Source organism: Nannospalax galili, unplaced genomic scaffold (assembly GCF_000622305.1).
Source record: "Nannospalax galili isolate Female #2095 unplaced genomic scaffold, S.galili_v1.0 scaffold471, whole genome shotgun sequence".
Taxonomy (NCBI): Eukaryota; Metazoa; Chordata; class Mammalia; order Rodentia; family Spalacidae; genus Nannospalax; species Nannospalax galili.
In genome coordinates, this window is record NW_008330333.1 from 526,461 (window position 1) to 538,740 (window position 12,280).

The 12,280-nt window shown below is 44.1% G+C and overlaps 1 protein-coding gene across 2 annotated transcripts in view; it reads left to right on the forward strand.

Annotated features, from left to right (window-relative positions):
- Pdpk1 (3-phosphoinositide dependent protein kinase 1) overlaps positions 1-12,280 on the forward strand; it is a 79,144-nt gene that overhangs the window by 59,337 nt on the left and 7,527 nt on the right. For both annotated transcript variants that reach the window (XM_008845534.2, XM_008845542.1), the window contains exons 10-11: positions 434-607; positions 4,533-4,750. In XM_008845534.2, the coding sequence (XP_008843756.1) occupies positions 434-607; positions 4,533-4,750 (392 nt within the window). The remainder of the gene's footprint in view (positions 1-433; positions 608-4,532; positions 4,751-12,280) is intronic.

Sequence of the window (12,280 nt, forward strand, 5' to 3'; positions counted from 1 at the left end):
GCTTTACAATCCTCTTGCCTCAGCCTCCCCAGTACTGGGATGACAGGTATGCACTACCATGCCTGGCTCTTATGTTAGCATTTTTAGTTGCATGCTTTAAAAGGATGCTTGCTGCTGTTCTCTATATATCAAGGTTGTGATTTGTTTTTACTCATGGGAAGAAAAGGGCAAAGCCTTGGGGTGAGGTAGGAACCCTTACTAGCCTTTGTTATTTTTACCATGAGTGTGGGCAGGCCTGGGGGTGGGCAGCAGTGCCACTGCTTTTTCCAGGAGGTCTTAAAACTTGAAAAAACTTGAACAAAAAAAAGATGCACACATGCACGCGCGCGCACACACACACACACACACACACACTCACACTCACACACTCTTCTTTTTTTGATCAGAATTACATTTCAACCCTGACAGTGACTTGTTTTGGCTATCATTTAAGGTTTTAGATGCTACCAAGCGGTTAGGCTGTGAAGAAATGGAAGGGTACGAGCCTCTCAAAGCTCATCCATTCTTTGAGTCCATCACATGGGAGAATCTGCACCAGCAGACGCCTCCGAAGCTCACAGCTTACTTGCCAGCCATGTCTGAGGACGATGAGGACTGCTATGGCAATGTAAGCTGACACCCATGGGGGGGTAGCCCAGAGACGAGTTCTGCTCGTCACACTATGTGGATGTGGCTCTTTGGCACATGAGTACTTCATTGAGCCCATGTGCCGTGGGACCCTAATTTGTTATTACTGGTTAAATGTGTGAGCCAGTATTGTGGACCTGTTGGTGGTTGGTTGAATGCTGTGCAATAATGAGTAAATGGCCAACATGCCTTGTGTGGAATAATTCCTGTTTGTTCGTTTGTTTATTCATTTGTTCATTAATTTTTTGAGACAGGATCTTACTATGTAGCCCTGACTGGCCTAGAACTTGGTATATAGACTAGACTGGACTCAGAGTCAAAGAGATCTGCCTGGTCCTGCCTCCTGAGGGCTGGGATTAAAAACATGTACCACCACAGGCTAATTCCTGTTATTATTTCCTCAGCTGTTGGGGGATAGGAGGGAGTTCAGTTGGGGTCTGGACCTGTCAGTGAGGGAGTGGTGTCCTGCCCTCATCACTCAGCTCCTGGTGCTGAGTCTCCTGGTGGTTCATCATTAGCAGCTTTTAGTTCAGTGCCTTTTCTGGTTATTTCTATGCTCTGGAATGTTGCTTATTTTTCCAAGAGAAGTTGCTGCTTTGAATTTCCGGGAATGTGTGTGAGGGTGGATCCCAGTCCCTGTAGCTTGATGTTCATCAGGAGGGTCTGCCCAGTACCCAGGGGTGCCACCCTTTGGGTTTCTGGGCAGTTGCTGTCACTGGCTTCAAGTTCTGAAGAATTGACAACAGACACAGAAATTTGCGTATACTTCATTCTTAAAACTTTCTATCTTGTGGGGCTGGAGAGATGGCTCAGCGGTTAAGAGCACGGACTTCTCTTGCAGAGGACCCATGTTTGATTCCGGAACCCACGTGGTGGCTATGAACCATCTTTAACTCCAGTTCCAGGGGAATCTGATGCCTCTTGACCTCCACAGCATTGCATGACACAGTGCACTCACATACATATAGGCAGTACAGTCATACCTGTAAGATAAAAATAATAAATAAAATATTAAAAAAAAAAAACTTTGGGGGCTGGAGAGATGGCTCAGCAGTTAAGAATACTGACTGTTCTTGCAGTAGACCAAGGTTCAAATCCCAGCACCCACATGGCAGCTAACAACTGTCTGTAACTCCAGTTCCAGGGGATCCGACAGCCTCTTCTGTCTTCCATGGGCGTTGCATGACAGTGCACTTACCTACATGCAGGCAATACACACATATACATAAAATAAAAATAAATAAAATACTAAAAAACCTTTTTGTCTTGACAAATGAAAAAAAAACTTTAATGCACAAAAGGGACAAAAAGACATAAGAAGCTGCAATGTGCCTCCACTATTCCAGTCTTAACTTACACAGGCTTCTCTCATGATCCTCTGTTGGGACCTCCATATTTAAACATGATTTTTGGCAGATCATTTTCATTGATACTCCATTTTTCTGATTTGACTTCTGTTTTCTTAGCTTATTTTAACTAGTTAACATGCATGAAATTCCTGTTCAATTGACTGAGAAATTCTGACATTTGTCTAAAATGCTTCTAAAACATGCAGGGGTGGGGAGGAGGTGTGTATCTATAATCCCAACATTCAGAAGGCTGAGGCTGAAAGACTGAAAGTTCAAGGCCAGTCTGGGCTGTAAAGATAGGTGCTATCTCACCAAAAAAAAAAAAAGTTTTCCAAAGGTAAATTAAAATCACTGCTGTGATTTTATAGATCAAGGGTTCTCAGAGGAAAAAAAACCTGTTTTGGGCGTTTTTGAGACAGGATCTCCCTGTAGCCCCAGCTGGCCTGGATCTCACTATGTAGACCAGGCTGGCCTCCATCTCACAGAGATCCACCTGCTTCTGTCTCCTGAGTGCTAGGATTAAAGGTGTGTGCACCATGCCTGGCCAAAAAAAAAAAAAAAAAAATTATTATTTTTTATGTGTGCGAATGTTTGCCTGCAATGCCCATGGAGGTCAGAAGAGGGCGTTGGATCACCTGGAGCTGGAGTTATGGATGGTTAGACAGGATGTAGGTACTGGGAACTGAAACCCAGGTCCTCTACAAGAGCAGCCAGTGCTCTTAACCACTGAGTCATCTCTCTAGCCCATATCCCCATTTTCTAAAAATGTTCTTTGTGCCCAGAGTTTAAGAAATGAAATTCCAGCCGGGCGTGGTGTCTCACACCTTTAATCCCAGCACTGAGAGGCAGAGGCAGGCGGATCTCTGTGAGTTCAAGGCCAGCTTGGTCTACATAGTGAATTCCAGGACAGCTGTATCCACTGCAGAGAACTTAGGCTCAGTGCCAGAAGTTCCTGGCCCTTTCCCCACATGCTACCTGAATGCTCATGAGTAGTTCTCTTTCAGGTCGTATCCACAGGAGCTGATGGGGACCTTGGTTCCCTGCCTGCTAGGCCTTTCCTGCAGAAGTTACTCAAGACTAGCAGGCAGTCCTTCAGCCTAAGGGCTTCGTGCCTTATTCCTGTCTCCCCCATGGCAACTGATCTTTAAAAGGGCTGCATAGGTGCCCATGTCTCAGCAGCTAGGAGACACTTCACATACCTATGTGCATGCATGTGCACCTGAACATCTCTGCAGGCCTGCTCTGCACTGTTGAGAACATTGACTTTTTGGTCTAAAGCTTTGACTTCCACATGTGTAATCTGGTTCTGAGTCCAGCAGCTCTAGTATGATTTAAAGGCTTTGAGAAGCATCCAAGCAGAGAGCTCCTGTGCCAAAGTGCACCTTCAGACAGTGAAACTAGGCCTGGGGAATGCTGGGACACGGGGAGCCTGCTTTCCTTGGGCCAAGTAGCGATGAGCAGCTCAGTGATGCTGAAGAGGTAGCGTTGTGATGATTCTATATTCAGGGTTGGCTATAGGAATGTGACCCAGAGTCTCAGTTTCTGTGTCAGGAATAGGGACAATGGTAGCAACCTTGCTGGCTCTGAAGACTCTTATGACCTTCCTGCTCCCCCAATAGCATCCTGTAGTCACCTCTGTAAACTTGATGCAGAGATATTATCTCATCAAGGAACCTTTAGGAAGGACGTGGAGACAAAGCCAGGATTATGAATCTGGAGTCAGCAAGATGAGGCTATGGCTGTTGGGGGCTGTGCAGCGTATACTCTGTGATAGGGCCACTCTGCAACAAGGAGATGGGTATAGGCCTGCAGAGCCTGCTGAGGACAGGGCCTCTGGTGTAGTAGTCAGGGCCCTCTTTCTAGAGACTTAGGGCGTGGAAGGCAGGGCTCAGGATGAGGCCTGCTGCCCTAGGTGGTCATACCTGTCCTGGTCTGTGCTCAGGGTTCTTTAGTCCTGTCATTGCCTGAGAGTGGCAGAGTGTGAATTGCCCATTTAACATCTTTTGAATACTCCTTTCTGCGTCAACACTGACTTGTATTTTTCTCAAGAGTAACAAGTTTGTTTATATCGTTTGATTAATCATTGCTGGAATTAGAAAGAATAATTTTAAAAAATCAAATGTGGTAAGCCATATCAAAATATATAGTGCCTTCTGCGACTCCGACAGTTAAGACACCAGGACTAAAAGAAAAATATGCCTGAGCATTGAGTTCCATACTGGGGGTTGGATGCTTTGGTCCTGCCCTGTGGTACTGCGCTGAGTTCCAGGTTCTCTCTTCCTGGAGTAAAGAAATGAGGTACATCCTCTCTTGGACCTCTCTGTCAGAAGGACCCACAGCAGGAAGTGTTGGCCTTGCCTTGGTTCAGTGGCCACATGGCCATTGAAAGGGAATCTGTCAACAGTTAACCAGAAAGGACAGGTGGCCCACCTGCCTTTGCAGTATCTGTAAGCTCACTAGATTGTGAGTGACTATGGGAGCAGGCAATATGCAAGGGGATCTTTGACCTTAAATGCAAATTAAGGCACCTTTCTCCTTTTTTCTCCTTCCTTGCAGTACGACAATCTCCTGAGCCAGTTTGGCTGCATGCAGGTATCCTCCTCCTCCTCCTCCCACTCCTTGTCTGCGGTGGATGCTGGGCTACCCCACAGATCAGGCAGCAACATTGAGCAGTACATCCATGATTTGGACACTAACTCTTTTGAACTGGACTTACAGTTTTCTGAAGAGGAAAAAAGGTTGTTATTGGAAAAGCAAGCCGGTGGAAACCCTTGGTAAGGATCACAGCATCAGCAACCCTATCTAAAAATGCAGGAAGCATGGGGAAGCCCTAGGGGCCGGGCTGTATGGCCTGGCCTCTCCTCCTGAGCTTTCTACAGTTGAGCACTTTCCCAGGGGTGACTAGGAGGAGGACCCAGGGCTGGGGCTTAAGGTACTTTGTAGTCTTTGACAGTTTTTTCTTATTTACATCTTTATTAAATTATTTTTTTGATATAGGGTCTCTATGTTGTCTGGAACTCACTATGTAGTCTAGGCTAACCTCAAACTCAAAGAAATCTACCTTTCTCTGCTTCCCAAGTGCTGGTAAAATTGATTTTTTCTAAGAGCCTTATATATGAAAGCTATTCTCTTAAGTTTATTTTATCATTTTCTTCACTTACCTCTTCAGTCTACTGATAATGTTGTAAATTCATTCTTCTTTTTTTTTCTTGGTTTGGTCTTTTTGAGTAGCCCCAGCTGGCCTGGTACTCACTTTGTAGACCAGGCTAGCCTTGAACTCAGAAGAGGTCCAGCTGTCTCTGCCTCCAAAAATTTAAAAAAAAAAATCTTTTTGAGGCAGGGTTTCTCTGTAGCTATAGCTGGCCTGGAATTCACTATGTAGATCAGGCTGGTCTTAAACTCCCAAGTGCTGGGATTAAAGGTGTGCACCACCATGCACTGTGAAACATGCCCTGTGGCTGGCCTAGAACTCACTCTGTAGACCAGGCTAGCCTTGGCCTCACAGAGATCCACCTGCCTCCTGAGTGCTGGGATTAAGGGCATGCATGCATGTGCCACCATGCTTGGCTACCTCTTTTGTCTTTTAAAATTTTTATTTCATATGTGTGGGTATATTGCCTGAATGTATGTAAGTGTACCTGTGTCATGCAATTCCCATGGAGGCCAGAAGAGGGCATTGAATCCCTTAGAACTGGAGTTATGGATAGTTGTTAGCCACAACATGGGTGCTGGGAACTGAACCCTGGTCCTCTGCAAGAGCAGCCAGTAAGTACTCTTAACCACTGAGACATCACTCCAGCCCCCTCTTGTTTTTTGAGACAAAGTCTCATTATGTAGCCCTGGCTGGCCTTGCCTCCCAAGTACTGGATTAAAGGTTTATGCCACCATGCCCAGTTACCTGCATTTTCTTCAAGTACTTTTATGCTTTTACCTTAAAAAAAATTTTTTTTTATTCTTTGACAGTTTTATGCTTGCATATATTTTGATCATACTCATATACACACACCATTACTTTTATTTTTTTGTGTGTGTGTAGTGGGGTTTCTCTGGAATATATGTTTGAGTGGGGTAGGAGAAGGACAATTGAGGGCTTGTTGGGGAAAAAGAATGCAGAGGACTTGTGGAGAGGGAAGGAAGCCTTAGTGGTAAGGTACAGTGGAAAAAGCTGCAGATGTAGCTACTAGGATGTCTTGCCACCGGAATTATTCTCTCTAGAAAAATTAAGTGTAGTTATTGGCCTCCAGGAATAATCTATAATTATAGGGAATTTAAATTTATTGTTTGTTTTTTTGTCTTTTTGAGACAGGGTCTCCTTGTAGCCCCAGCTGTCCTAGAACTCGCTATGTAGACCAGGCTGGCCCTGAACTCACAGAGATCTGCCTGCCTCTGCCTCCCAAGTGCTGGGATTAAAGGCGTGCACCACCACGCCTGGCAGGGAATTTAAATTTAATAATTTAATAATCTACAATTATAGGGAATTTAAATTTAACTCACTATTTTCCAAGGGATAGAAGAAAAGGGGCTTTGCTTTTTTGTATTTATCTTTGAGTTAGCATACAAAATAGTGGGTTTCATTAAGGCATTTTCATGCATTTTGTTTTGTTTTGTTTTTTTGAGCCTCCCTCATCGCCATCCCCCTGTTACTCCCAGGTTTGTACCTCCCCTCCCCACAGTAGTCCCCTTTCCATTTTCATGTCCCCTATGTTGTATTTTTTTTTTAATCCTTTCCACCCTTAAGACCTTTCACAATCCTGTCAATAGTCCCCCTTTCCATTTCATAACCTGTACCTCCCCACCTCTGCACATACACAAATAAGAATAAAATAAAACTAGGATTTCTACAATCGACGTATGAGAGAATGGGTTATTTCACTTAATACAATAATTTCCACATGCATTCATTTTCCTGCAAATTTCATTTTGATTTTCTTTTTTTTCTTTTTGACTTTTCTGAAAAGATCTCACTCTGTTGCTCAAACTGAGCCAGAATTCACTATGTAGCCCAGGGTAGCCTCAAATTTGTGACAACACTCCTACCTCAGCCTCCCGAGTGTTGTGATTACAGGAATGAACCACCATACCTAGCTCAATAAAATTCCCTTGTGTATTTGGACCACTTTTTAATCATCCATTCATCTTTTGGTGTATGTCTAGGTTAGTTCTGTTTCCTTGCTGTTGTGAATAGTGTAGCAGTAAATGTAGATGTGTGTGCAGTTATCTCTGTGATAGACTTGTAGTCCTTTGGATCCCCTGGAACTGGAGTTAGAGATGGTTGTTAGCCACCATGTGGGTGCTGGGAATCAAACCCAGGTCCTCTGCAAGATCAGACAGTGCTCTTAACTGCTGAGCCATCTCTCCAGCCCCTATCTTTAGACTTAAAAAATTATTATGATTAATGTATATGTGTGCCTGCCATGTGTGTATGGGTACCTACAAAGGCCAGAAAAGATTGTTAGATCTCCTGGACCTGAAGTTAAAGGTGGTTGTGAGCCACCAAGTGGGTATACACAGTGAGCTCCAAGACCTGTCTCAAAAAGACCAAAAACAAACAAAAAGAAAACAAATGGCAACAAATACTGGCAAGGATATGGGGAAAGAGGAACACTTATTCACTACTGGTGGGATTGTAAACTGGTGTAGCCACTTTGGAAATCGGTATGCAGGTTTTTTAAATTTTTTATTATTTTTTGTCTTTTTGATACAGGGTCTCCCTGTAGCCCCAGCTTTCCTGGAACTCACTATGTAGACCAGGCTGGCCTTTAACTCACAGACATCCGCCTGTCTCTGCCGCCCGAGTGCTTGGATTAAAGGCATGCACCACCACGCCCGGCAATTTTAGTCTTTTAAAAAACCTGCATACTGTGAGTTTGAGGCCAGCCTGGTCTACATAGTGAGTTCCAGGACAGCTGGGGCTACAAGGAGATCCTGTCTCAAAAAGACCAAAAAAAAAAAAAAGACTAAAATTAGGAGCTGAAGAGATGGCTCAGCAGTTAAGAGCATTACTGCTCTTCCAAGGGGACCTGAGATCAGTTCCCAGCACCCTCATAGGGTGGCTCACAGCCACCTGTGACTCCAGGTCCAGGAGACCTGACACCCTTTTCTGGCCACTTCAGGCACCTATACACGTGTGGCAGACACAAATATGCATGTAGGCAAAACACTCATATCACATAAAATAAAAGTAAGTATTTTTAAAAATTCAGCACTCAAGAGGCAGAGGCAGGTGGATATCTGTGAGATGGAGGCCAGCCTGGTCTACGTAGTAAGTTCCAGGCCAGCTAGGGCTATAGGGAGACCCTGTCTCTAAAAATATCTAAAACTGTTACTGTATATTTTGATACTTTTGTAAAGAAAAGTTATACTACATTTTCAATGTGTATTCTTCAAAGGAGAAATTTTTTTATTGGCCATAGCAGTGCCATCTAAGTCTAAAAAGATTTAAGGCGACTGGGGAGATGGATGGCTCAATCAGTAGAGTGCTTGCTCTGCAAGCATGAAGACCTGAGTTCAGTCCCAAGCACCCAAGTAAGCTGGGTGTGGCAGTCCATGCCTATAATCCCAGTCTAGGGAAGCAGAGATAGGAGAATCCCTAGGGCTTGCTGGCTAGCCACTCTAGCCAAATCAGTGAGCTCAGAGACTCTGTCTCCAAAAATATGGTAAAGAGCAATTGAGGAAGATGCTGATAGTGACCTTTGGCCTCCACATGCACATATGTACACACACACACACAAACACAAGGATTTGAATTCTGAACTATGTATGTCTTATCTCTTTCTGGCTTATGCTGTTACTCTCACAGAGGAACAAATTGGTTAGGAACTTACACCATAATCATAGCTTCGAAAAATACCAGGACACCATAGAACCAGGGTAACACTTGACTGGATTAGAATTAGCCTACCCCAGTCTAGTGGGGAATCCCTGGAGAAGGGTGGGCTTCTTGTGATATGCAAAGGGTGGTATCTCACAGTGAAGAGAGCAGTTCTGAGAATCACTATAAGAAAATGCCTTGAGGGACTGAAGAGATGGGTCAGCAGATAAGAGCACCTGAGTTCAGTTCTCAGCACCCACATTGGGCAGCTCATAACCACCTGTAACTACGGCTTCAGGGGATCCAACATTCTCTTCTGGCCTCCAAGGTTGCCTGCACTTATATACATGTGCAGGTGTGCATGTGCACTTACAAATGGACAAATAAAACAAAATTTTCTTTTTGGTCTTTTTGATACAGGGTCTCCCTGTAGCTCCAGGTGGCCTGGAACTCACTGTGTAGACCAGGCGGGCCTTGAACTCACAGAGATCCACCTGCCTCTGCCTTCCAAGTGCTGGGATTAAAGGCGTACACCACCATGCCTGACAAAAACTAAATTTTTTAGAATAAAAAATGTCTTGGAGCTGGGCGTGGTGGCACATGCCTTTAATCCCAGTCCCTCTGAGTTCAAGGCCAGCCTGGTCTACCTAGTGAGTTCCAGGTCAGCTGGGGCTACACAGGGAGACCCTGTCTCAAAAAGAAAAAAAAAGAAAGGAGGGATTGGGAACTCATTGTAATTGGTACACCTACCAACTGAGTCACATCAGCCAAGATTTATTGATATGTATGTATGTATGTATGTATGTATGTATGTATGTATGTATGTATGTATGTTACGTGCATACCCATACATGCCATGGTGCTCATGTGGAAGTCAGATAACAACTTGGAGTCTATTCTTCTGTCATGTGGTACCTAAGATAGAACTCAGGTCTTTCGGCCTGGCATCAAATGCCTTTACCTACTGAGTAATCTTGTTGTTGACCCAGGTTTATTGTTTTTAATGAATTAAATAAGTATTTGAAGTGGGGCATGGTGGTGCATGTCTGTAATCCCAGCACTTAAGGTCAGTCTATGAACATTGCAGACAAAGCAATAAAACAAAAATAAAGTACTTGAAAATGTGTGTTGAAATTTCTCATAGAGCGTATTTCTTGGTGGATATAGTCCAGAGAGAGAAAACCAGTGGGGTCTTCCTCCAGTTTCAGAATAGAGTATAAAAACCCTGAGTCCTAAAGGTTGGAGAGCTGGCCTTTGAGACCAGTTGCCCACTAGGTACCACCACTGATCCCCTCCCCCAAATGAAGCCAGGTGTGGAGAGACTTCTGGGGTGTCAGTGCCACTCCCAGCTTCCCTGCAACTTCATTCTGTTCTCTGAGATGCTTTGCAGGAGCCTCAGGGTCAGATCCTTTAAGATAGTCTTCTTGGGGGTCTGTGTGGATAGGGGAGGAGAGAGCCTGGCTTTGGAGTCTGAGGAAGGCAGGGTTTTATATTGTTATCATTATGAGTTGACTGTGGGTAAGTCATGAGACCCTTGGCTTCTTTGTCCTCAACTATTTGGCAGTGGTAAGAGAAGTTGCCTATTTCAGGGACGCCATGGTGTTACATATGAAAGTGATGCTATCCATACACTGAACAGTTACCTGTGGTGCAGCTTTGGGTTTGGGTCTAGCTATCTATGTATCTTCAGATGATAACCTTCAACCTGCCAGGGAAAAGAAGGGCTCGTAAGGTGGGGTTTCTTCAGGAGTGGTTATTGACTTTGAAATAAAAAGTCAAAATGAGTCCTTGAAGTAAACCTTTCAAAGTGAATAGAGCTGCAGTTATGGTTCAGTGTAGAGTGCTTACCTTGTATGTATGATACCCTGGATTCAATATTTCAATAAAAATATTTAAAAAGCAGATAAATCAGCAGCAGCTATTGCAGGCTGGCTGGTTAAGCAGTGGATTGATGTTGCTGCTGCTATTGGAGCTTCCTTGGCCTTGTTTCCCAGTGCCCCTGAGTCCTAGTCTGTAGGTGAGTGACCTTTGCATCCCTGGGCAGAACTATGAGAAGTGGAGGCTGTAAGTATATGGCACTGTGTGCAGAGTGATCAAGTGGCAGGGCTGGCACCAATCATTCTACAGGGGCAAGGGAGGGGCATGTCTACTTCCCTGTGGTGCTGGGATATTTGGGTACTGATCTGCCTATGACTTCACTTTCTCTGAAAAATACTGCCATACCCCCTCCCTCCCTCCCTCCCCCCTTCTTTCCTTCTTTCCTTCTACTTTTTTCTTTTTTGACAAAATCTCCTTATATAGGCTGGCTGGCTTTTTCTCTTGTGTTTCAAGTTCTGGGTGTTTGATTGGTTGGGTCTCATTATCTCTGAGAGAGGGCATACTGTGCTTCCCTCTTGGGTCACTGCCTTGTTCTTGTTCAGAATCTCAGTTCTCAAAGCCCATATAATGCTGCATTGGTTGTGACTTGAGGCAGGGCCTTGGTGACACAGCCTGCCTTGGAAAGGTGATTGGTTTGATTTGGGCAGGTCAGGTAGTAGGATCTAGAAGCTTCTTCTCACATGGGCACTGGCTTTTCAGGGAGGTACCCAGATATCTACATGCTTATCTTACTTAGGTCATTTTCACATACAAAGTATAGTATTTTCACATTCAGACCAGGAATTCCAGTGGCATCACATAGAACATGGGGCAAAGCTGTAGCTCAGGGGTAGAGTGCTTGCCTGGATGCACAAGGCCATGGGTTCTATCCCCAGCACCTCAGAAAAGTACCAGGAGCTGGTAGTTTTAGTCCAGTAAAGAAACTAACCTTAGACATTAGATTATCTCAACTCTGAGGAGACAATGCTGCTAATCTGTAATAAGTCAAACCAAATCTCTCCTGCCTTATATGTTCTCCAGACTTAGCAGCAAATGCTTCTACCTGCTGAGTAATCTTGGAGTATTTGAATAAAAGTAATTTTCACCCCTTTAATACTAGCACTTGAGAGGTAGAAGCCGGCTGATCTCTATGAGGAGGACCATCCAGTCTACAAAGAGAGTTCCAGGCCAGCCAGGACTACATAGTGAGACCTTATCTCAAAAAAATCCTCCCAAAAACAATAACAAAAAAGGTTTTATCACATAGAAATTAGGGAAAAGACACTGTCACCCTCACCATTATGAGACCTGACTCCAAGGAGTTAGGGCCTGGTGTATGTTAAGCACATCCTTTACCACTGAGCCATACCCTCACAAAAGCTAGGATCTTTTAAGGATTTCTGATTCTATAGAACTCTGGACTCTAGGTATTGTTGGGTATCCTGACCTGAGAGTAATTTACAGGTGACAGTCTTCATTCTGATGTTGACTAATAGTGGCATTCTGTCAGATTCTTCACCTATTATGTTCTCTGTTGTCATTTTGTTTCGGTTCTTTTTTTTTTTTTTTTTAAGGTTTATTTTATATGTATCAAGTATTCTGCCTGTGTGTATGGTGTATGTAAATGTACCACATG